At 38.8% G+C, this 26503-nt stretch overlaps 1 protein-coding gene and 1 pseudogene across 3 annotated transcripts; both read left to right on the forward strand.

Annotated features, from left to right (window-relative positions):
• Positions 1-99: 99 nt before the first annotated feature.
• On the forward strand, positions 100-24580 carry LOC123946146 (IKBKB interacting protein). 3 transcript variants are annotated; one of them, XM_046011334.1, is made up of 4 exons: positions 100-206; positions 417-630; positions 8675-8792; positions 22038-24580. In XM_046011334.1, exons 2-4 carry the CDS (start codon positions 455-457, stop codon positions 22791-22793), a joined length of 1050 nt encoding a protein of 349 aa, XP_045867290.1. In that variant the 5' UTR covers positions 100-206; positions 417-454; the 3' UTR covers positions 22794-24580. The 3 variants fall into 3 exon arrangements, with proteins under 3 accessions (XP_045867290.1, XP_045867287.1, XP_045867289.1); XM_046011331.1 differs by lacking the exon at positions 22038-24580 and adding an exon at positions 13120-16084; XM_046011333.1 differs by lacking the exon at positions 22038-24580 and adding an exon at positions 13120-16084 and having other exon boundaries at positions 136-206; positions 453-630.
• On the forward strand, positions 17109-17261 carry LOC123947702 (annotated as a pseudogene).
• Positions 24581-26503: the final 1923 nt, after the last annotated feature.

Raw genomic sequence — 26503 nt, forward strand, 5'->3', positions numbered from 1 at the left:
CTCCCTCCGCCGCTAGTGTCCGCGCGCGCCTCAAGAAGCACCCTCCGCCCCACCCCATGGCGGGGGCGTGGCTAAGCCACGGGGGCGCGCTTCTTTACGGGGACCTGGACCTAGGCGGCGGCGCGCTCCACGTGGCCAGCTCTGCGCTTCCCGGACCCTTCGCAGCCCGGCGATCTGCGCGCGCCGGAAAGCCACGATTTCATCAGGTTTGCAACGTTAATGAAAAGGGGAAGGAGGCTCGTCAGGTTCCTCTGCTGAAGGAACTAGAGGGCGGGTGGTTGAGGTACGCTGTGAAGCAGTGAGAACGGCCGGGACAGGAGGGGGCAAGTTTATGGGCGGTGCTAAATCAAGGAGGGGGCGCGGCTACCGCGGAGGCGTCCCGGGGAGGCTGAGGCGGCCACGTCCCGACCCCCCAGGGTGAAGAAGCTACCCCAGGCTTGTCGCGTCCTCAGACATGTCGGAGGTGAAGAACCGGAAGAAGTCGGGGCCCAAGGGAGCCCCCTCGGAGCCGGGGAAGCGGAGCGAGGGCGGGAAGAGCACCGAGACCCGGGGCGGTGGAGGCGAGGGCTGGGTGGATCCCCGGACCGGCGTGAGCTTGCTGTCGCTGGGGACGTGCCTGGGCCTGGCCTGGTAAGTAGACGCGAGGCCGCGCGAGCCCTGTGTCCGGCCTCCCGCGGTCGCCCCGTTCTTCTTGGGGCCTCGCCCGGCTCAGCATCCCGCTAACCTCCCAACCCCTGTCCTGCGGATTTTGTTCCTCTGCCTCGACTGCAGAAAAGGGACAGCGCATCCTTTTTTTTTTTTTTTTTTCCTTTTCGCTCGTTTCTTGAAACTCATTTTTCCTTTAATTAATGTGATTCAGTCGCTTAACTGGAGTTGAGACTAAGGTCTGTGAATGAGTCAGCCATTTCTAAAGGGATGCGGATTTGGCCAAACTTTATTAAAGTGCCTACTACACGTCGGAAGCTTCTCCGTTTTTGTCACCCAAAGGACATTTCCTGTCCGCTCCTCATTTGCCTTGGACACAGTTGCCCCACCCTCACCCCATAAATGCCTAATGGCAACGTTTGCAGTCTTTAAAGAATTCAGTATGCTCTAGGGCAACAAACGTTAATGACAATTATCAGAGTTTGGAGGATTTCTCATATTGCCATCATTGTTCATGTGTTATGAATTTAAAGTGTATTTCGAAGTTACAGATTGAATTTTAGTACTGTAAAATGACAAGAGTGTAGCATTTGTGTTCACCTAAAACTGAACATCTGTAGTTTTTAAGCCAAGTAAATAGCGATACATTGTTGTTACAGAAAAAAAATGAGTATTGGAAATAACCTTAAGGAGCTCCTAGGTGGCACAGTTGGTTAACTGCCTCCTTTGGCTCAGGTCATGATTCTGAGGTTCTGGGATGGAGGCCCGAGTGGGCCCCTTGCCTGTCTTTCTGGCCCTGCCCCATCGCCCAGGTCATGCTCTCGCTGGGGGGAGCTCGCTCTCTCTGTCTCTCAAATAAATAAAAATAACCAGACTGATGCCTTAAATTAGAATTTCCCTCCACTTTCCCCCGATTTTTAAAGTATTTAGAAGATAGTTATTTGTCTTCGAGAGTAATCGAATTCTAGGAGGGCCCCTGGACTTCCTTTAGTCTAGACCATTTTTGATTGTAGTAAATTTTGAATTACACTGTACCGGTGACTCATCCTGAGAGGAAATTGGTAAAACATCTGTTACAATAAAGTGGATGTTATTAAATGGATGTTATAAAGTGGATGTCTCTTCAAGGGTTGCTGGGGTGGCTCAGTTGGTTAGGCGTTTGACTGTTTGGCTTTGGCTGAGGTCATGATCCCAGGTCCTGGCATTCCACTGCATATTAGGCTCCTGGCTCAGTGGGGAGCCTGCTTCTCCTCCCTCTGCCTGCTGCTCTGCCTGTGTTCCCTCTGTCAAATAAATAAATAAAATCTTATAAATAAATGTTCTCCTTTAAAAAAAAGATGCTTATCTTAGTAACATGGCATTTTGTTTATGTAATATTTTTATTTTTGACCTTAAGAGAATAAATTTACCCTTTTTAATAAATTTTGTAAATTGCTCTTATGTCTTAAAATGCACAACCTTCTTTAGGTAAATAAAAACCCTTTTATACTGAGAAAGTCATTCTGTAATAGGGCTAGTAGTCTAAAAGATACAGATCTTCCTTGAATTGGGATGGGGTTCCTTCTCAGTAAATCCATTGTAAGCTGAAAATATAAATCAAAAATGCATTTAATACACCTCATCTACCAAACATCATAGCTAAGCCTAACCTATCTTAAATATGTTCAGAACACTTCACATTAGTCACAGTTGAGCAAAATCATCTAACAAGCCTGTTTTTACAAGAAAGTACTGAATATCTTTTGTAGTTTACTGAATACTGTACTGAAAGTTAAAAAAAAAAAAGCAATGCTTGTATGGGTACAGATTGGTTGTAAGTGAATCTTGGTCACGTGGCTCACAGGGAGCTGCGGCTGCAGCCACTGCCTAGAATCAGGGGAAAGAATTCAACCAAGGAGAGGATCAGGGTCTCACTGCTACTCCAGGAAATGGTCAAAATTCAAAGTACATTTTCTACTGAATGCATGTCACTTACATATAAAGTCAAAAAATCTAAGTCAAACCATTATAAGCTTGGGATCATCTGTATATGTTGCTTCTCTCTGGAACCTAATACAACTGGTTTTAGTTATTAAATTTATTGAATCTTGATTATCCAAAGATTCACATTCATATGAGATAAATTACATCACAGAATGTTCAGCTTTTCAGTACTTTAGTTTTTGTTCTGGGAAAACACTAATATAAATCCATAGGGGCACCTGAGTGGTTCAGTCAGTAAAGTGTCCAACTCTTGATTTCAGCTTATGTCATGATCTCATGGTTGTGGGATCATGCCCCAAGATGGGCATGGAGTCTGCTTAAGATTCTCTCTGTTTTGGGGCACCTGGGTGGCTCAGTGGGTTAGGGCCTCTGCCTTCGGCTCAGGTCATGATCCCAGGGCCCTGGGATCGAGCCCCGCATTGGGTTCTCTGCTCAGCAGGGAGCCTGCTTCCTCCTCTCTCTCTCTGCCTGCCTCTTTGCCTACTTGAAATCTCTGTCTGTCAAATAAATAAATAAAATCTTTTAAAAAAAAAAAAAAAGATTCTGTTTTCCTCTCCTTCTGCCCCTCTCCCCCCAACCCCTCCATCTCTTTGAACAAAGAAATCTGTAAAGGAATACCTGAAAAGTAGACACTTTAGTGCAGGGATTTACTGTTAATGCTTATAGTAAAGACACAAGTTATATTGAAAACTTTCACTAACCTCATTTTTCATCTTTTTTTTTTTTTTGGTAAACAAAGTTTTATCTGGAAGTGTTATGCTTAAAATGCCCTGTTTTTTTAAAAATGTATTTACTTATTTATTTATTTGAGAATGAGTGAAAGAGAGCAAGCACACAGAAGGAGAGGGAGAATCAGACTCCCTGCTGAGTAGGGATCTTGATGCAGGCTCAATCCCAGGATCAGGGATCATGAGCTGAGGTGACGGCAGATGCTTAACCGACTGACCCACCAGGTGCCCCTAAATGCCCTCATTTTAAATGGAATATGGTCATTATTTTCCTGGACATTCAGTATTGTGCCTGGAAATGAAGCTGTAGTATGAAACATACGGCTGAATGGGTACTGACATGGCCCTGGAACTCCTTTCTTGCCGAAGATCCATAATGACAGCTTTGTTTATTTGCCTCTTTTTCATTATTAAGTTCAAACAATCAGAAATCCTGTAAGTCCTCAATCAACTGTCTGCCACCATCTAAGATTACTAAAGAAGCTATGGAGAGGAAACACCCTAAGGAAATGAACACTGTTTTGTCCTACAGGCTCTGAATCAGTATGAGGTGTCTGTAAACTGCAATGGATTCTGAAGGAGTCAAAGATTCCTCTTGTAAGGCACACCAAACTAGTCAGTTAACCTGAGGCCCTTTCTCCTATATCCTTTTCCCTTGTGATAATGAGAAGCAGCCCCAAGTGGTCTAATCCATCCATTCCATCTTTGATTTGCTTTAAACCCAACACTTTTTCGAAGGTGGAGAGGCCTGGGGCATCAGGTGTAAGCAGGAGGAGAACCTGATCCTTTATACCACTATGGGTTTGTCAGAGGGATGGAAAAGCAGCCGCACAAAGCAGTCTGAAAGAAATGGCCAAGGTACTTAAAAAGAGTAGCTGATGTGTGATACCCTAACTGCATAAATTTGAACCTGTTTAATCCCCACAACAACCCGATGAAGTATTATGATTCTCACTTTACAGATGAAGAAACTACAGCAAAGATAAATAACTTGCCCAAGATGTTTATACAGCTAGTAAATGACAAAGCCAAATTTGCTCAGTTCTATACTCTTATCCAGTGCGATATGCTATCTCCTTTGATACTAATCTAAGAAGCCAAACCCTTAGAAATAAAAATCCCTAGTCCAGAAATATTTATAGTCCTTTTCTAACTAGAAACTACAACTCTTAGCAGACCCTGCCTCCCTCATCTAAACTGAGGAAGACAGGGAATAAGGGGGCTTTGAACTTCTGTCAGAATATGGCTCTGATTGGTTAAGCATCTGACTTTGTTTTGTTTTGTTTTGTTTATTTGTCGAGAGAGAGAGAGCAAGCACAAGCAGGGGGATCAGCAGGCAGAGGGAGAAGCAGACTCCCTAATGAGCAGGGAGCCTGATGCAGGACTCTATCCCAGGACTCCAGGATCATGATCCGAGCCAGAGGCAGATGCTTACTCGACTGAGCCACCCAGGTATCCCACATCTGACTTTTAATCTCAGCTCAGGTCTCAATCTCACAGTTGTGAGTTTAAGCCTCGTGCTGGGCTCCATGCTCATATGGAGCCTACTTAAAAAAAAAATGTTGGGATGCCTGGGTGGCTCAGTCAGTTAAGCGTCTGCCTTCAGCTCAGGTCATGATCCCAGGGTCCTGGGACTGAGTCCCATATCGGGCTCCTTGCTCAGGAGGGAGCCTGCTTCTCCCTCTGCCTGCTGTTCCCCCTGCTTGTGCAGGACAAGCAGGGGGACAAATAAATCTTTTTTTTTTTAATGTATATTTGTATACCTCTGATTCATAAAAAGGAAACAAAGCACGTTGGACACTAACCTGGATGACAGTTTGAAAAATTTAGTTTTTCAGGATTGAAGTTAACTTCTGTCAACATTGACTTCTAGAAAATCATCCTCTTCCTTAATGTTAAATGAGTTAGTTTTTACAAATCATTTTAGGATACTGCTTGGCACACCTAAGTGATAAATAAAATGAATGTATTTTAACTTTGCACGTACAAACCACTTTTCATTTTTCTCATTACTAGCCCAGAGTCAACTTTATGCCTTTTTTTTTTTTTAAGATTTTATTTATTTATTTGACAGAGAGAGCACAAGCAGGTAAAGAGAGAAGAAGGCAGAGGAAAGAGAGAAGGGGAGAAGCAGGCTCCCCACTGAGCAGAGAGCCCAAGGATCTCAGGATCCTGGGATCATGACCTGAGCCAAAGGCAGATGCTTACTCAACTAAACCAACCAGGCATCTCTATGCTTGTTTTTTCTTATATGCATTATTTTTCATATGTAGTAATGATGAATCTTTTTTTGTTGAGAAGCTAACCATGAAAAAAAACCTACAAATTATCATCAGAGATGATATTTGCACTAGCATGACATAGTTTTCTTCAAGGTTTTGCTTAATATTTGAATTCTGAAGGGAAGTCCAGAAATAGACATTAAAATATTTAATAAAATGGAAAGCACTATAATGTGTTATAGTAGTGGATCAACCTTCACAAAAAGTGTCTTATACTAATACAGTTTTATTCTGAATAAACATTCTGACCTGCAGGATAAATCCCTGAGGTAACACTGGAGTAATGAGTGATAAAACTAATCTCTGAAATTAGACTTACTTCTTCAGGGTGTTCTCCATCCTTGGTCTCTGTGTGATAATCTCAGATAAGCCTATACTCTGAAAAGAATCTCTTAAAATCCAAGAATGAAACAGCCAATATAAAAAAAAATTAAGTCTACACTTTTTTTTTTAAGATTTTTTTATTTATTTGACAGACAGAGATCACAATTAGGCAGAGAGGCAGGCAGAGAGAGAGAGAAGAGGAAGCAGGCTCCCTGCAGAGCAGACAGCCCGATGTGGGGCTCCATCCCAGGACCCTGGGATCATGACCTGAGCCGAAGGCAGAGACTTTAACCCACTGAGCCACCGAGGCGCCCCAAGTCTACACTTTCATCTTTGAAAATTAGAATAATGGCATTTCCTAATAACCAGAAATGTTATTTAAAAGTTATATTCACACATAGGAGAAAAGTCAATCTATGCTAGTTATGTAACCTGTGCTTACTTAATTGGCTGTTATCTCAAAGGATAGACACTAGCCATTGTCAGAAGAAACTTACTTTATGGGGTGCCTGAGTGGCTCAGTCGGTTAGGTGTCTAATTCTTGATTTTGGCTCAGGTCGAGATCTCAGGGTCGTGAGATTGAGCCTTATGTTGGACTCAAGTCTGCTTGTTCCTCTCCCTCTGCTCCATCCCCCCCCACTACTCAAGCTCTCTCTCTCTAAAATAAATAAATGTTTTTTAAAGTACTTATTTGGGGGTGCCTGGGTGACTCATTGAGTTAAGCCTCTGTCTCCAGCTCAAGTCATGATCTCAGGGTCCTGGGATCAAGTTCCACATAGGGCTCTCTGCTCAGCCGGGAGCTTGCTTACCCCCCACCTTCCCGCCTGCCTCTGCCTACTTGTGATCTGTCAAATAAATAAATGAAATCTTTAAAAAAGATATATTTATTTTATCCAATATTGCAAACATCGTTCAAAAGGCAAAAAGTCCATTTTAGTTTTGGACAGTTTTATAGCAAGTTAGTCTAATAACATTCATGAATTTGAAGCATCACCACCTTTGGAATGATACACAAAGTTTAGAAGTCTTTCATCTCTCCTTTTTTGATCTTTAAATGTTTGTCTCTCAGTGGAAATCAGTTTCATAAAACACTATCAATTGGTGCTTCTCAGCTTGACCAAGTACTCAATCTGGGGAGCTTTTAAGATTTCTAATATCCAAATCACATCCTAAACCACATAAGTCAGAATTTCTGTGGGTGGGACCCAGGCATTAGACTTTTTTTTTTTTTTAAAGATTTTATTTATTTATTTGATAGAGAGAAATCACAAGAGAGGCAGGCAGAGAGAGAGGAAGGGAAGCAGGCTCTCCGCTGAGCAGGAGCCCGATGCGGGACTTGATCCCAGGACCCTGAGATCATGACCTGAGCCGAAGGCAGCGGCTTAACCCACTGAGCCACCCAGGCGCCCCAGCATTAGACTTTTTAAAAGCAGACAAGTGACTCCAATATGTAGCAAAGCTTTTGAACCACTGGTCTATGTACTATGATTTAAGCCCTCTCTTCATAGGATTCTGCCCCACCACTTTTTGATGACTCAATAAATACACAAAGAATTTTAACTCCTGCTTTTTCTGAGCCCAAAGAATTGAGTCAAAAGTGGATGAACCAAAATGGTATTAGCTCCAAAGCATTTCTTTTGCATTTGCTTATCTCAAGTGCTATATACAAAAGTCTATAAACAAAAGTCTGTTTGTTTTTTTAAAAAGATTTTATTTACTTATTCATGAGCAATAGAGAGAGAGGGGCAAAGGGAGAAGCAGGGTCCTCACTGAGCAGGGATTCCAATGTGGGATTTGATCCCAAGACCCTGGGATCATGACCTGAGCCAAAGGCAGACCCTTAACGATTGAGTCACCCAGGTGACCCCAAAAGGCTATTTATTGTTTTTAAGATTGGGATAACTTTTTTATGCTTCTTCAACCTTTACTACTTACCAGATGAAGAATACACGCCGATTTTAGAGTGGCATCTAAAGTATACCTTTATGACTCATATATTGGGTATAACCAATTGTTATACGCCCTGCATTGCGTATATGTTCTATTGCCACTTTGACAATGACTCCTGTTTTCATAGGTTTGACTTGTTATTTTTCAACTACTCGTCATCATCTTTCTGTTCCACTCCAAGGCTTTATTTCTCTCCTACATTTTAATTTAAAATATTTTTATATAGGTAACTCTTGCTTCTACATTTCAGTATGAAAAAAACATTTTCTAGATATTGCACAAATATGACCTTGAGAAAGATAGTAGCGATGCCATATCTTGTTCTAGGTAATTCATCATTTCTCCCTCCAAAACCTTTCTTATGCAGACAGCTATCACTACCATCTCACTAGGACTTGAACAGGATAGAGTTTCACTTTCTATTAATTTGTTGAAATAAACTACTAAAAGCTGTCACTACTCATACCAGATTTTTTTTTTTTTAAAGATTTTATTTATTTGACAGACAGAGATCACAAGTAGGCAGAGAGAGAGGAGGAAGCAGGCTCCCTGCGGAGCAGAGAGCCCCATGGGGGGCTCGATCCCAGGACCCTGAGATCATGACCTGAGCCGAAGGCAGTGGCTTAATCCACTGAGCCACCCAGGCGCCCCTCATACCAGAATTTATGGTGTCCTTGCCAGAAGTATAAAATGTTCCTTTAAAATTCAAACTTAAATGGCTATGAATTAGGGGGTAGTGTTTTCTTTTTTTTTTCCCCCTAGGTTTGTATTTCATCAGTCTGAAAAGTTTGCAAAGGTGGAAAGCCAATACCAGTTACTGAAAATAGAAACCAACAAGTTCCAAGGACTTCAAAGTAAAATCAGTTTAATTTCAGAAAAGGTAAATTACTTACTAATTGGCTAACTTGCATAGATTTCCCGTTTTTCTTCCTGCTACCACCCTTGTACTCCATACTTCCTTTTTCCTGCCTTTTAGACCATTACTGTTTTAACTCTCACTGGTTTTTGTACATTTCTCCCTTCAGTGTCCAATTTAGACTCAGATTATTTTGAAAAGACAGTGTCGGGTTTTTTTAATATAAATGTTACTGTTTATATTTATGTGACCCCAATTTTCTATTTGAATATCAAATGTCTAGAGCACTGAAAATATGATTGGTCTGTAGGTATAAAATTAGAATAGCAACAGCACTTGCTGGGCACAGGTCCATCAGGTGTTTTTTTTTTTCCTCTACTTTCTAGTTGGAAATTTGTATACATCTGCATATCAGGGTGACTAATCTAAAAATAAATATTGGCTTTGTAGCCAAAAGAAAATTAAAATCCATGTGTATGTTGTGTTTCTTCAAGCTGCAAATGCAAATACATTGTTACCGGAATTCTTAGAAATGTGAGACATAAAAAATTTTTAACTACCATGCTTCTCAGGAGAGGTCAGCTGCAATCAATAAGGCATCATGTGGGACTTGTATGGCTACCAGGAACCAAGTTATCGTTGGGAAACATGCCTTCTTTGTTCTTTTATTCATTCACTAAATCTTATGTCATAAGGTAGACAAGGACTTGTGCTTGGCACCAATGTGAGCAAGGATTTACAAAAAAAACAAAAATATGAAATAGAGGGTCTGAGTTCCTGTGGCTTCATGCATAGAATTAGTATATAATCAGTCCCCCAGAAGAGAAAAGCCATAGATGAAGATTATGCATCACTCACATGTGCCAGGGGATTCCACAGAGGGTGAGCCCAACGGCCTCGGGAAGAACCTACATACTGCTGCAAAAGTGGGTATTTTGACAGAATGCTCAAGTCGGAATCCAGTTATACTTGTTAGGGGCTCCTCTAATCAGAGGGAACAGTTATAGAAAAATAAATCTCAGGAGATAGAAACTCTGTATACTTGAAAGCTATTGAAAACAAATTTTGAAGAAAGACATCCTTTTGAAATGAGAAATTTGGTAGCAATTAAAATGCTTTTTGAGGCAGATTTTTAAAATATCATCATTATCCAAGAAATATTCAGTCTTTACAAAGCTTTTTCTCTCCCAGGCTTCCCTGGGAGTAATTCAACAATAGCTGCCCTTTCGCAAAGCTGGGCCTAAAGGTCAGCATAATCAGTAGGAGGGGAAAACAACTAGATGGGGACTCTCATCACAACTGTGTGACCTTGGAAAAAATCACTTTAACTTCTCTTAGCCTCTTTTCATCATTTATTAAGTGAGAATAACAAGATTTTTAAAAGGATCAGATGTGATACAATATATATGCAAACTTTTCAAAAACTTTATATAGTAGTAAATTTAAGGTATTAAGCTCTTAAAAAATGAAAAAACTGTTAGGTTATATTGTCAGTCCATAAATGCAAATTATTATAATGTACTAGTCACTGTATATTTTCAAATTCAATCTTGAGACCTTTACTATTCTGGAAAGTTGATCTTGTATTTGGGGTCTACTTGGATATATTGCCTCCAGATTACAGTGATGCTCTGGTGAACAGCCTAAACAGGAAATTACCATAGATGAAGATAAACTTACCTCTTCAAAAGGCTGACAATAAGACAACTAAACTTAACAGTATTACTGATGTACAAATATTTCTCAGAACTGATTTTTAAAGGATCTTGTATAATAGCTACATGTGTACATTAAAGATAATTTTTTAAAGTCTTTTTTTTTTAACATTTTATTTATTTGCATGAAAGAGAGACAGCGAGAGAGGGAACATAAGCAGGGGGAGCGGGAGAGGGAGAAGCAGGCTTTCCACTGAGCAGGGAGCCCGATGCAGGGCTGGATCCTAGGACCCTGGGACCACAACCTGAACCCAAGGCAGGCACTCAACGACTGAGCCACCCAGGCGCCCCTAAAGACTTGATCTGATTTTTAAGATTTTATTTATTTATTTAACAGAGAGAAACACAGCAAGAGAAGGAACACAAGCAGGGGGAGTGGGAGAGGAAGAAGCAGGCCTCCCACCGAGTAGGGAGCCCAATGTGGGCTTCGATCCCACTGGGATCATGACCCAAGCTAAAGGCAGACGCTCAACGACTGAGCCACCCAGGTGCCCCAAAAGGTTTTATTTTTAAGTAATCTCTACACCCCATATGGGGCTCAGACTTACAGCCCCAAAGATCAAGAGTTGTATGCTCTATCAACTGAGCCAGTCAGGCACCCCTAAAAATAACTTTTAAATAAGGTTTCAGAGTGGTCTTATTAGTCAGTACTGTTACACATTGTTTCTAACTATCACCTGGGATTGCTTCAGGTCTTGATTGGGGTGGGCCCAGAAGATTTATGGCCATTCTTCTTCCTAAATGTCAACAAACATGTTTTTTTATTCCCTAAGATATGGGAGCTACAGAAAGGCACAAGAGTCTCTCCTAAGGAATTTAGAAGCTCTCGTATCTTCACCTGACTACTAACAATCAGTCTCTTCAAGAGTCAGATTTCAAAGTCACTTCTAAGCCTTTCCTCATTCGGCTCCAGACTCAGAGCATCCATTCTCCCCATGGTAATTCTACCATGACAGGAATAGGAAGCTTGTGAGTTTATTAATTTCCTCTTTTTCTGCTCTTTAAAGCAAACAGTGTGCCTTTATCTCTGTATCGGTAGTGCGTAATAATGGAACAGAAGATACTCAGTAAATCTTAGTGGGACTCCAGCATATCTGATGTAAAAGATCCAAAATGCTATCTCCTCTATCAAATTATGAAGTCAGGAACTATATTATGTCTCTATTTTCTAGCACAAGGTTGGGCACAGAGTGAATTCTCAGAAATTCTCTAATTATATGTGCTGAGTGCCAAACAAGTGTCAGATACACAACACAGTAGGTGCTCCCAGAGTTTGGGCTATGGAAGAATGCTGCCCTGAGGAGCTGGCATCTGCTCTAGGCCTTGAAGGAAAGACAGAACTGAGCTAAACAACAGGGAGGGAAGAATAGCATACACAGGTAAATCTGGGACTGTATCCTAAAAGTATTAAGAAACATCGTAGGTTTTCTAATGCCATACCATGATGTGCATAGCAGTTTTTTAAAAGCTTCATCTGGCTATATAGCATGGTAGTATGATTCAGAAAAGAAAGTAACTAGGAGCAGATATTAGATAATACTTCTAGAATATTTTCCTTGATCCTTGAAGTCTGGTTTGGGTCTCCCACATAAGTGCTTCCATAGCTCTTCCCGTGTCATAACACATGTAGACTTGGCTTTCTCCCCAGTTAAACGAAGCTGCTTAAGGGCAGAACCATGTTTTGTACAGTATTATACTTTCAACACATTGCTGCAAACACTTAGTAAGTTAACAATCATTCTAGGCTTTCCTGTAGTCTCTGAGGCTGTTATCTGTGTGTGAGAATAAGCTAAAAGAGGTCCACAGCGTCCCATATTCTGGACACATAGGAGGAAATGCCAGGAGCTTACCACAATTTATAGATACTTAGCACATTTAACTATTTGATGTGAGTTACCTCACTAAATTGGACTTTTAATCATTTCTGCCTTTGTTATATCTATCACATCTGATTCTGGTACCTTCTCTGTAAGAGGTCAGTCGAGAAATTTTCAGGCAGAAACTCTTCCAGAATCAGAGAAGTTAGGAAACTTAACCAATTTTATTAACTCAGTTACAGTTTCTAAAAAAGCTGAATAACTGTAAGAATGACAACTAAGTTGCTTTCCATTGTAGTAAGAAAATGTGATATACTTCAGACTTCTTTAACATTATTTCTCTGTTGAATGTCCCTCCATGAAAATGTACAAATATTTAGGTCTATAAATTCAGGTGTGTGTTTTTCTACCATAGTGCTAATCTGTCACATTTGTTTTAAAATCTGTGTAAAACAACTGCTAATGTAATGAATGTTTTTGTCATTACGGTTCTGATATACTTGGATATTTTAGACATCTTCAGAATTTGAACTGGGCTTGTGCTTGTTAAAGTGTATTTGCCTAATATAAAAGTTATTATGGGGCACCTGAGTGGCTCAGTGGTTAAGTGTCTGACTCCTGATTTTGGCTCAGGTCATTATCTCAGGGTCATGAGATCAAGCCCCATTTTAGGCTCCACACCCATGGTGGGTTCTCTCTCTCCCTCTTCCTTTTGCCCCTCTCCCCTCCCTTGTTCATGCTGTCTCTCTCTCTCTTAAAAAAAAAAAAAAAAAAAAGTTATTAAGTAGCCTTGGGAATTGTTTTGTGTTACAAATACAGCTTGAGTCTACTGAAAGTATCCTGCAGGAAGCGACATCATCCATGTCTTTGGTGACCCAGTTTGAGCAGGAAGTATCCAGCCTCCAAAGTATCATGCACGACATCCAAAATAGTGAAGAATTACTCACCCAAAAGATGCAAAGCCTTAATGAAAAATTCCAGAATGTTTCAGATTTCTGGAAAAGAACCCTAGAAGAAATGAATGTTAATACAGACATTTTCAAATCAGAATCAAAACACATACATTCTCAAGTGACTGTCCAAATTAACTCAGCTGAACAAGAAATAAAATTGCTCACTGAAAGGCTTAAAGATTTGGAAGATAGCACACTAAGAAATATTAGAACAGTAAAAAGACAAGAAGAAGAGGATCTTCTACGAGTAGAGGAGCAGCTTGGCTCTGATACAAAAGCAGTTGAAAAGCTTGAAGAGGAACAGCATGCTCTCTTTGCCAGAGATGAAGACCTGACTAATAAACTTTCCAGCTATGAACCCAAAGTTGAAGAATGCAAGACACATTTGCCAACAATTGAGAGTGCTATTCGCTCTGTTCTCAGAGTCTCTCAGGATCTGATCGGGACAGAAAAAAAAATGGAAGACTTAACTACTCAGATGTTCAATATGGAAGATGATATGCTGAAAGCAGTATCTGAAATAATGGAGATGCAGAAAACCCTTGAAGGAATTCAGTATGATAATAGCATATTAAAGATGCAAAATGAACTGGATGTTCTAAAAGGAAAAGTTCATGATTTTATGGTATATTCAAGTACAAGAGAAAAGGGAACTTTAGAAGAATATAATCTAGAAAATAAAGGAATTGATAGTGACTTTTAAATGCACCACATTTATTCTGATGACCGTATTGTTATACATAAATTTATTAGTTCCATACTTCTGCATTATTTTGATATGCCTCACTTTATCCTACATTACTGGCAAGAAGTGACATATCCACACACATGGATTATCCACATAATGACAGCTTATCTGTTTAAGCAATAAAATTTATTTCATTTTAGGCATTGGAAATCGAAATATTTCCAAAATATATCTCCACCTTTTTAAAGTAATATACTTAACATTTTAAATGTTTTTCTAATAAGTAATGGACATTATTATGAATTTCAGCTATTATATTGGATCCAAATATGTTAATACCTCTGGAAGCTATTGAGGAGTGTTTCCCTTCTCACTAAATGACCCTAGTTTGCTATTTTTTTCAAAACTTACGTCTATTTCTTATACGTTTTCTATCACCTAAAGATGTGACCCATTGGCCCACTGTCACTGCCAAGTTGATTGGTAGGTAATGTGCCCACCTAACTAGTTTGGCATTTCCTTTGTAATTTACTGCAGGCTAAGATCCAGACCACCAAGTTCATAGGAATTTTGTCTAAAATGAAAAATAACATGACCAAAGGAAAATATGAGGTGATTTGCTGTGAATCAATATGTACTTTTTGAAAACTATGGAGCCTGGGAAACATTTTTACTTTTTATTAAGGTTCTAAAGTGTATTGTAGATACTTCTAAGAATTTTTTTTTTTTACTTCTTTTTTTTTACTTCTAAGAATTTTTAAGGAAGAGTAAAAATGGGTGTGCCTGACTCCTGATCTCACAGTCATGAGTGTGAGCCCCATGTTGCACATAGAGATGACTTTAAAAAATTTTTTAATTAAAAAAAGTAAATATATTCTTATTGAAAGATTTACCTATGAATTAAGTATGTATGAAGTATAGACTTTTGGAATATCTTTGTATACCTGGGCTTTTTTTTTTTTTTTTTTTTTTAAGGTTCTAACTGTGTTACAGACTCTTGAGTTCACCAGATACATGATCCCTAGATAAATTATTCTACCTACAATATAAAAAAATACCAATACACCTGTGGCCTCTTTTAAAGTGGAAGAAGCAGCATATTGAGAAATTATGATAACTATGGTAATTAAATGTATGTCATTGTTTTAAAGAGTTCCCAGATTAATTACCCAACCAAATTTGTTTTACATGATGATTTTAATTTTACTCTAAATCATATAATGGAGTCATAAGGAATAAGATGTGGACATACTGAGATATGATTAAGGGGCGATCTAGTCAGATTTTTCCAATAATGATAATTGGAAATGTGCAGAGTTGGGGAAGCACATTAGACTTTTATTGGTAACTGATGTATCAAGAGTGTCCAAACTTGGTGTTGAAAATTGAGTCACTGCATATGGAAGTACTATTCCTACTTGTGTCTTCATGCCAGTAATCAACTGTAGTCCCAGTTTAATAATGTAATATCAGTGGAATTAAGCACTTTCAAGACCTTGAAAGCAGTCAGTTGAGGTCAGGTAGTTTTATTATGTACATTTGCACATTTATGGACAAATCCCAAACAAGCTCTACTTTGGGGTTAGGAGGGCCTATGGTAGATAGCCATGGGTCATAAAAATAAGCCTGAAAGAATGCTACTATTAAAGAGCATATCATTAATATCTGGAATCTTAACATTAAATTCCTTGATGTCTGAGTGTGTAAGTTCCTCTCTGTGTGCACTGACAAAATTGTACTTGTCTGCCTTTATTTTAATGCTAATAAAATAGATTCTAAAATTCACTAGAATTTTGTTGTTTCAACCTCTATCCTATCATGGCTGATGTGATCTCTCATTGTTTGTTTGTTTAGCCCATCATCAGATTTGATACAACATTATTATTAAATTGTATACACTATAGTAGTCGCTACAGAAAGTAAATGGAAACCAGGTGACCACTGTGTTCTGTAGTGACTTAAGAGGGAAACAAAAACTACCCTTTTACAAGTATTTCATGAGAATACTATTGTGTATGTGTATATACATATTATGTACATCTGTATATGTATATTTTCCTTTACTCAGAGGTTTTTCTATGAAAAATTGTCAGTAGAGGGTGGCTGCCTTCAGCTAGGGTCTTGATTCCAGAGTCCTGGGATGGAGTCCAGCATCTGCCTGCTTCTTCCTCTGCCTGCTACTCCCCCTACTTGTACTCTCTCTCTCTCTGTGGCAAATAATAGATGAAATCTTTTAAAAAGAGAGAGATTTTATTCATTTATTTCCCAGAGAGAGAGAAGAAACATAAACAGGGGGAGTGGGAGAGGCTTCCAGCTGAGCAAGGAGCCCAAAATGGGGCTCAATCCCAGGACCCAGGGATCATGACCTGAGCCAAAGGCAGACGCTTAACAAGTGAGCCACCCAGGCGCCCCAAATAAAATCTTTTAAAAAAAAATTCTCAGTAGAGAGATTTAGAGGTACCTAATTTGTCTTCCTGTGTTTCTTACATTCATTTATATAACACAGATACTTGAAATTTCAAAACCTTCCCTGTGTATCGAATATTAAATTACATTGTTAGTCTTTCCTTTAAGGAAGATTTCCATATTCTAAGACATATTTTTGTATCTTTGTAATTGATAATAAATTCTATATCAATTAATTTCTTATACAGAGTACTATTGGGTCCATTTTTTAAATTTAGTATTAATAAATCACTTTTACAAAATAAACACCTGATTTTTTTTTAACTTTTGGATGCAAAGTTTAAAAATATATTTATAGTAATATTTCCTAATGATTAGAAGCTTGTTGACTAACTACTTTTATATTTTATAATGAAAAATGTTGATTTATTAGCTTATGGTTTCATAGGAAACTGGTTAACATTGATACAAAGCTAATGGCATTGTTTTTAATTTCAACCTGATTACAGACCTTTCTATGAATCTATAATCTTTTTTTTTTTTAAAGATTTTATTTATCTACTTGACAGACAGATCACAAGTAGGCAGAGAGGCAGGCAGAGAGAGAGAGAGGAGGAAGCAGGCTCCCTGCTGAGCAGAGAGCCCATGCGGGGCTCGATCCCAGGACCCCAGGATCATGACCCGAGCCAAAGGCAGAGGCCTTAACCCACTGAGCCACCCAGGCGCCCCTGAATCTATAATCTTGATCAAAGCTTAATATGAGCTTTGCGCAGTGGCAGTATCGTAGCCAATGAGGTTTATCCGAGGCGCGATTATTGCTAATTGAAAGCTTAATATGATATCATTAATAATGATACTTAAAAAAATTTTTTTAATTACACTGCAAATTCACCAAGCACATGAAAAAAGATGTATTTCTCTATATACTTATGCGCATTGTTGGCAAAAGCTCTGCAAATTTATCCAGCATCTGTTTTTTTCAGTTTAGCTATGAACTATTAATTTAATAAAACACAAAATGCTCCATCCCAGCTTTCATAGCAAGGGAGGAGAGAACTAGCATTGGAGCCTATTACATGTGGAAAATTGCTAGGAAGTCTACATTCAACATCATCACAGTCACAGCTCTTTGTATTGAGTATCTACAATGACCTGTATTATCCCTACTTCGCACTACAACTTTGCTAGCCTGACACCCATTTTAAAAATGAGGAAATTGGGGCTTAGCGAGGTTAGGGAACTAGAATCACACTGCTAAATCTGTCTAGCTCCAGAGGCCACTGACCTCCCACTATACAATGCAATCTGCTACTGTTCAACCAGGGGGAGAAAATCACAAGAAATCCATTATCAATAGAACCATCTAGAGAGGGTGCCTGGGTGACTCAGTTGGTTAAGCAACTGCCTTTGGCTCAGGTCATGATCCTGGAGTCCTGGGATTGAGTCCCACATGCGGTTCCCTGCTCAGCAGGGAGTCTGCTTCTCCAGCTGACCTCTCTCCTCTCATTCTCTCTGTCTCTTCCTCTCAAATAAATAAATAAAATCTTAAAAAAAAAAATCTTGAGAATTAAAAAAGCTATAATTCAAAAAAAAAAAAAAAAAAAAAAAAAAAAAAAAAGCTATAATTCAGCCAAATGTGTCCACTACCACATTGCCCTTAAATGAGACTGTAAGTCACCCAAAAGTTGTAACTATGTCCTAAAATTGTTTGGGCCTTGGGCATAAGAAAGAACCAATAAATGTTTAGGGAATAGTTAGAAAGCAGTGGTGGAGAAAGAGCCTAGACCAGACTCTTCTAATCTAGGCTTTGCCACTAACTGTGTGTTCTTAGGCATTTTATTTGGGGGCTCAGTTTTTTAATTTGTAAAATGAGGAAATTGTATCAAAAACACTCTAAGGCCTCTTCTGGCTTTATGTGGTTTTTAATTTTAGAGATTAATAAAATTTCCCTGTCCTTTAGTTACAAAGATCAAAGATCCTTTAGCAAAGTTTTTGAAAAGCCAGGTGGACCCAGAAATCATTCTCGTGACCCATACTGCACTTGTAGATCCAGAGAACATCTAGCTTAGTACCTTGTATATATGATAGGAATTTGGTAAAAAATCTTTGAGCTATTGGTGGACTCTCCAAAACTTCTATTCATTCTAGGCAAATAGTTTAACAAGCCCTAAGTATTTTTTTAAAAAAAATTATAATTCTGTGTGGGATGTCTGGATGGCTCAGTCGTTAACTGTCTGCCTTTGGCCCAGGTCATGTTCCCAGGGTCCTGGGATCAAGTTCTGAGTCGGGCTTCCTGCTCAGCAGGGAGCTTGCTTCTCCCTCTCCCTCTGCTGCTCACCCTGCTTGTGCTCTCTCTCTGTCAAATCAATAAAATTGTTTAAAAAAAATAATAACTCTGTGAAACAATTTCAAGGCTATTCCTAAACTATATTCATAAATATTGTAGTAAAGATCAATAGAAGTTCATGATAAATTGCTTTTATAACCTACCAAGGGAAAGAGAGAGTCTTTACTAACAGTTTCTTAATGATCTGATCCTTCTAAGAATAAAGTAAGTTCTTTCTGAGGAGTCTAAACTGTGTAACTGTGTAATGCTGTTAGGCTACATTTACTCTACTAGAGTAGATACATTAATAAACAATAACCTAGTAATGAATTGGATTAAATAAGCCATCTACTTTCTTCACCCTTTGGAGTCTCTGTTTCAGCAAATACACTTGCAAAACCTTTCCCCTAAAAATAAAACATGCTTTTGCAATCACTGCTTGATTTCCTTCCTGATTGTGGTTACTCTTTTTTTTCTTTTAATTTTATTTATTTTTTGAGAGAGAGAGAGAGAGCGCACAGGCTACTGGGAGAGAGGCAGAGGAAGAGGAATAAGCAGAGTCCCCACTAAGTGGGGAGCCAGCTGTCAGGCTTGATCCCAGAATCCATGACCTGAACTGATCTGAAGTCAGAAACTTAACCAACTGAGCCACCCAGGCACCCCTGTGGTTACTCTTCAATGTCATACCCATAATAACATTTTAACTGTTGTCTAACTTCTCTACCGAAAAACATTTGGGGGCATCTCCCCCCACCAATAATTAATATATCATAAACCTGAGAAGAAAAATCCTAAAATACATTTTGAAATCAAACATATATAATGCGGCTAAGAGAGGGAATTACTACTTTGAGATAACTGTTCTGTTCCATTTCAGCTTGTCATTATTTTGCAACTATATTTTTACTCCTTTTTTAAGCTGCCATAAAAATAATATTCTGGGGGCACCTGAGTGGGTCGGTGGGTTAAGCCTCTGCCTTCGGCTCAGGTCAATATCTCAGGATCCTGGGATCGAGCCCCACAGCAGGCTCTCTACTTAGCAGGGAGCCTGCTTCCCCCTCTCTCTGCCTGCTTCTCTGCCTACTTGTTAACTCTCTCTCTGTCAAATAAATAAATAAAATATTTAAAAAAAATAATATTCTGAACATACTAATTTTTATTTGCATTATATAAAACCATGTTAATGTTATCAAAATAGTCTCAAAAGATTTTTTTGAGTTTTTTTTTATTTTTGAGTTTATTTTAAGGTAGTAAACCAGGCAAATGCAATTTTGTAATGGTAATTCATAAAAATATTGAAATACACAATTATTTTGGAAATAAAACATTAAAGTCTTTAGAAGAAACTGTAGATCTTATTTTGTAAAATTCCTTTCAGCCTGCATATTTCCTTGTTTTCTGATTTATTTATTCTTTTTTTTTTTAAGATTTTATTTATTTATTTGAAAGAGAGAGTGAGAGAGAGCATGAGAGGGGAGAAGGTTAGAGGAAGAAGGAGCTTCCCGTGGAGCTGGGAACCCCACACAGGACTCATCCAGGGATCCAGGATCATGACCTAAGCTGAAGGCAGTTGCTTAACCAACTGAGCCACCCAGGCACCCTATTTATTTATTCTTAAAGATATATTTATTTGGAGGAGAGGGGCAAAGGGAAAAGGAGAAAGAGAATCTTCAAGCAAACTCCCCTGCTGAGCTCAGAGCCTAACTCCAGGGCTCAGTCCTGGGACCCCAAGATCATGACCTGAGCCAAAATCAAGAGGTGGATGCTTCACTGACTGAGCCACCCAGGCGCGCCTTTGTTTTCTTATTTCAAATTATCTATTTATTGACATTTTCTTTCCCAGACTAAACTATAAACTCCTTAAAAGCAGAGACTGTTCTTGATCATACTAACACATACATACCCAGTAAAAGTTGTTGGATCCAATTAGTTCCTTAGGGTTTTTTAAAACAAAATTTTATTTTTTTTAACTCAAGTATAATTAACACAGTGTTATATTAGTTTCAGTTGTACAATATAATCATTCAACAATTCTATACATTCCTCAGTGCTCATCATAATAAGTGTACTCTTAATCTCCATCACTATTTCGCCCATCCGCCTACCAATCTTCCCTCCTGCAACCACCAGTTTGTTCTCTATATTTAATAGTTTTTGGTTCTTTGTCTCTTTTTTTTCTCTTTGCCTGTCTTATTTCTTAAATTCCACACATGAGTGAAATCATATGGTATTTGTCTTTCTCTGACTTATTTCACTTAGTATTATATCCTCTTGATATATCCAAGTAAGTTAGTTTCGATTATTAGTACATGGTTATAGACAATCTCCACTTTAAAACAATGCTTTCCAAGGTGACACGGTTAACCATTCAACTTTTGGTTTTGGCTCAGGTCATGATCTCAGGGAAGTGGGATCAAGCCCCACTTCCGGCTCTGCACTCACTGGAATCTGCTTAAGACTCTTTCTTCCTCTCCCTCTGCCCTTCTCCCCCCTCTAAAATAAATAAATAAATCTTTAAGTTCAAATCCCATGTTGAAGATATGGTATGAAGATTACTTAAAGATAAAATCTTTAAAAGTAATAGGACAATAAATAAATAAATAAATAAAAGTAATAGGACAATAAAGCATATACACATGGAGTCTTGAACATTGGTCCTTTCATTCTAGCACTAGAAATAGCTACCAACAAACTTGTGTTTCAAAAATTATGTTGCCCATGGGGCGCCTGGGTGGCTCAGTGGATTAAGCCGCTGCCTTCGGCTCAGGTCATGATCTCAGGGTCCTGGGATCGAGCCCCGCGTCGGGCTCTCTGCTCTGCAGGGAGCCTGCTTCCTCCTCTCTCTCTGCCTGCCTCTCTGCCTACTTGTGATCTCTCTCTCTGTCAAATAAATAAATGAAATCTTTAAAAAAAAAAAAATTATGTTGCCTTATTTGACCCCCGCAAATCTACCAAAGCTTATCTAGAGGAGGCTTCCTCCTCTCTTCTCCGGCAAGAAGAAATACCTCACTGTCTCTCGTTTAGCCTCTTTTGCCACTGTACAGAGAACTGATAGTATAAAAATAGTCTTACTAGTGTATAAAAATATAGTATAAATGCCTTTTTTACTAGTATAAAGAATGTCTTATAGTTAATAATATAAAAAATGTCTTTCTAGTGACAATTTATGAAATTTCCTTCATGTTTTTCTTCTTAATTATTAGTAATACATTTGATACATCTTTTACCATGCTTTCCAGAAGAATGGTATAGTTATTAACTTTAATTGAACTTATTATCGAACTTACTAAAGTTCAAAATTCAACTTGAATTTTATATATTAAGCTTTTAATCAATTTAATAATTATGGTATATTTTCTTATAGTGTCAGAAGTCTGAAGCTATAATGGAACAGTGGAAGTCTTTTCAAATAATTGCTCATTTAAAGCATCTACAGGAGGAAATTTATGAGGTGAAAACTTGGTCTAACAGGATAATTGAAAAACAGAATATTCTGAATAACAATTTGACAACTCTTTCTCAAGATGTGACAAAAGTAGACCAAAGTGCAACTTCCATGGCAAAAGATGTTGGTCTCAAGATTACAACGGTAAAAACAGATATACGACGTATTTCAGGTTTAATAACTGATGTAACATCACTGACAGATTCTGCTCAAGAATTAGAAAATAAAATAGAAAAAGTTGAAAAAGATACAGTAAAAAACATAGGTGATCTTCTCTCAAGTAGCATTGATCGAACAGCAATGCTCCGAAAGACAGCATCTGAAAATTCACAAAGAATTAACTCTGTTAAGAAGATACTTTCAGAGCTAAAGAATGATTTCAACAAGCACACAGATAGGTTTTTAAGCTTAGAAAGTGACAGAGCTAAAGTTATGAAGACAGTGACTTTTGCAAATGATCTAAAACCAAAGGTGTATAATCTAAAGAAGGACTTTTCCCGTTTGGAACCATTGGTAAATGATTTAATGCAACGCATTGGGAGATTGGTGACTGACTTACTACAAAGAGAGAAAGAAATTGCTTTCTTAAATGAAAAAATATCTAATTTAACAATAGTCCAAGCTGAGATTAAGGATATGAAAGATGAAATAACACACATTTCAGATATGAATTAGTTTGAAATTATTTAGATGAAATGGAAATAACGTTTTTAATATCATGACTGACAACTCAGAAATAATGAAATTTTGGAGCAAATATCATTTTGTGTTTGATTTGTAAAACTGAATAAAGGAAATCTCATTTAAATGGCGTTGCAAGGAGCAAGGGTGGCTCAGTGGGTTAAAGCCTCTGCCTTCGGCTGGGGTCATGATCCCAGGGTACTAGGGATCGAGCCCCACATCAGGCTCTCTGCTCAGCAGGAAGCCTGCTTCCTCCTCTCTCTCTCTTTCTCTGCCTGCCTCTCTGCCTACTTGTGGTCTCTATCTGTTAAATAAATAAATAAAATCTTTTAAAAAAATAAAATAAATGGAGTTGCAAGGCCAGAAGAGGGAGTTCTCATGCCTTACCACTCCTTGCAGCCCTTGGCCAAACTGGAAGAAGCCTATGCTTGACTAATCCAGCAGGAGGAAGACACAGCAGTCCAGCCAGTGTCTCACTCACAACTCAATTAATGAGAAGCCACCACACTGCAACTCTCAGTTCACTGCAATGGACTTTTTGTTTAGAATAGCCCCTCCCAACGGCCCCTTTTCCTCTATGAAAAAGCATTCCTCTCTTTGTTCTCTGGGCTTGCCTATGGTTTTGCCATAGCTTGCATGTCCTGAATTGCAATTCTCTGTTACTCCTGAATAAATCCATTTTGCTGGTGAAATAACTGGCTGTTTTATTTTTAAGGTTAACAGATTCTATTCTTAACAGTAAAAACAAAATATTTTAAAGGGTTGAGCAGCTGATTTTTCAAAAAAATATGCTAAAACTTATACTTGAAATTTTATATAGCAAGAACCCTATGCATTCCCCTGATACACACTCTCTTACACACACACACACACACACACACACATTCAGACAAGTGGGACAAGCAGGATCTACCATCTACCACTGGGAAATCTGACAGGGCAGGATCTGAACCCCATTTAACCTTGTGGACTACCAGGGAGCATAGTACGTATGGTTGGAGCCCTAACTAGAGAGCTGCCCATCAGGATCAGGGCCATAGCATTCACTATCCATTTAGAGGAAGGGAAAAGAGAAAGGTCACAGACAGGGAGCAGGAAAAGAATCATATAAGCCTTCCTGGGTCTTTTATGGCTTTAGGAAATAGGTAAAGATGACCTAAAACAGAGCAGGGTTTGAGGAAGAGGCATTGTAAATTGCAGGGGGCTTGCCAAGCCTCAGATGGAGACTGCCATAAAGCAACACAACTCGTGTGGTGATGTGACCAGAACAGCTTAAGCAGAGAAGGAAGTTCTAATATTTAAAATAGCATTATCTAATTCTATGTATATGAAATTCTAGAAAATGCAAACTATAAAGGCAGAAAATAGATCAGCAGTTGCCTAGGGATGCAAGAGGTACAGATTATAAAGAGGTGCAAAGAAATCTCAAGGGGTGAAGGGTATTATCTTGCTTATGATGGTGGTTTCAGTTATGTACATGTATCAAAAATTTTTGAATATGTATAATTTATTCCACATCAAATATTCTTTAATAAAGTTGTAAAATAAAGTACAATGATCCTTACAAAACCACACACATTAGTCCCAGTTTCCTATGCCTAGCATGAAGGGTATCCAGATGCACAGAACGTGTCAGAGTATGTAGCTAACTTCCATGACAAAAAGCCCAAGGCTCTGGGATGAGCCATTCCAGAAAACTTTGCAGTGACTAGCTTTTTTTTTTTTTTTAAGATTTTATTTATTTACTTGACAGAGAGAGAGACAGTGAGAGAGGGAATACAAGCAGGAGAAGCGGGAGAGGGAGAAGCAGGCTTCCCTCGGAGCAGGGAACCTGATGTGGGGCTCAATCCCAGGATGCTGGCATCATGACCTGAGCCAAAGGCAGACACTTAATGACTGAGCCACCCAGGTGCCCCATGACTAGCTGTTTTTGATTCATGTCCGATTTAATATGGTAGAAACAACATGAGATTTTGAAATCAGAGATATCTGGGGTCCAATCGTGGCTCTGTCACCACAGAATTCTGTGGCCTCAGAAAAATTTAGTGCATATGAACTTTAATTTTACCTATAAGTAAGGACAATAACATGTGCCTTACCAGAAGGACTGCTGTGAATATTACCATTAACATATCCAAATTGTCTTTGCATATAAAGGGCAAAGCCATTAACCAATACAACAAAAGTTACATAGTAAGGCAATGTGTTTTTGTAAACAGAGCTATACCCCACAGAGGAAATACCACCATATCACATCTTTATACGGTATCTGATGTTCATAATTGTATCAAATGAAACGTAAATTATGTTCCATGTAATCATTTTAATAAGACACAATATTTTAGACATGTTTTAAAAAAAATTTTCAGGGGCGCCTGGATGGCTCTGTCGTTAAGTGTTTCCCTTGGGCCCAGGTCATCATCCCAGGGTCCTGGGATCCACCCTACATTGGGTTCTCTGCTCAGTGGAAAGCCTGCTTCTTCCTCTCCCACTCCCCCTGCTTCTGTTCCCTCTCTCGCTGTGTCTCTCTCTGTCAAAAATTAAAATCTTTTAAAAAATTTTTTTCAGCACTTCAAAATATAAATTTAGCTCTCTGAAAATTCATTTATAAGGAATATTTGTTTCTATCGGTACCAAATAAATGAAGTACTTATCTTAATTTGGTGCTAGTTCTATTATTATTGAAATAATGACTCACCAGTCTGTCAGTAATTTGGGAGCCAGGCTGAGAAGGACTTTCTTGAAGGAGCCTTGAAATAAATCTGGAATGTCACTAGGCTTACAGTCATATTCTTGTCTTCAGGTCAGATAGCTTTTGTGGCAAATACAGGAGAATGGTAAGTTTTGGTCTGTTTCCTAACAGTAGAAGATATAATCACTTCAATACTAGGCATGGTCTCTTATGGGTAAGTCATCTTAATCTTTCTGTGGAATTTCCCTGCTTTAATATCATTTAAAGCCTAACCACTGGGGATGTCTGGGTGGCTCAGTCAGTTAAGTATCTGCCTTTGGCTCGGATCATGATCCCAGGGTCCTGAGATGGAGTCCCACATTGGGCTCCTTATTTAGCAGGGACCCTGCTTCTCCCTCTGCCTGCTGCTCCCCCTGCTTGTGCTCTCACAAATATGATCTTTTAAAAATAAAGTCTAACCACTGTACAGCCAATAGAATCAGTTAATAATTGTTTATCCACAAATAATAACATTGGGCACATCAAATGTTCAAATGTTAATGATTTCTTAGAAGTAGTTTTAATCTTGATTCATATAGCCCTGCGTTGACATCATGGCTTGAAATAGTAGATTCTGCTCCCAAAATGAATTATCCCTCATCTTCAAATCTTGCATACACTGCATTCCACAAAGCAAGCTAGCTGACTTGTACATCAAATCACAGTATTAGGTGGGAATTATATCTTGTGCAGGAGACGTATCCCCTAGACTTTCATTCAGTATAGCTAGCCTCTATTAAGTGACTGTTGCATGCATGGCACACATGCACACTTTAGTGTTTTTCTAGGAAACTCGAGTCATAGATTAATAACTCAAAGATTCATAAACCATATCAATGCTGATATTTGGTGGTTTGTGGGGAAGGGAAGGAATCATCACCCCTAACTTTCATCCCCACCCCCAAGTTGTTAAATAGTCAACTGTTTCTATTTCTTATGCTAAAGAAACAGTGGGTAGCTCCTAAATTTAGCA

The sequence above is a fragment of the Meles meles genome, chromosome 7 (assembly GCF_922984935.1).
Source record: "Meles meles chromosome 7, mMelMel3.1 paternal haplotype, whole genome shotgun sequence".
In the NCBI taxonomy this organism is placed as follows: domain Eukaryota; kingdom Metazoa; phylum Chordata; class Mammalia; order Carnivora; family Mustelidae; genus Meles; species Meles meles.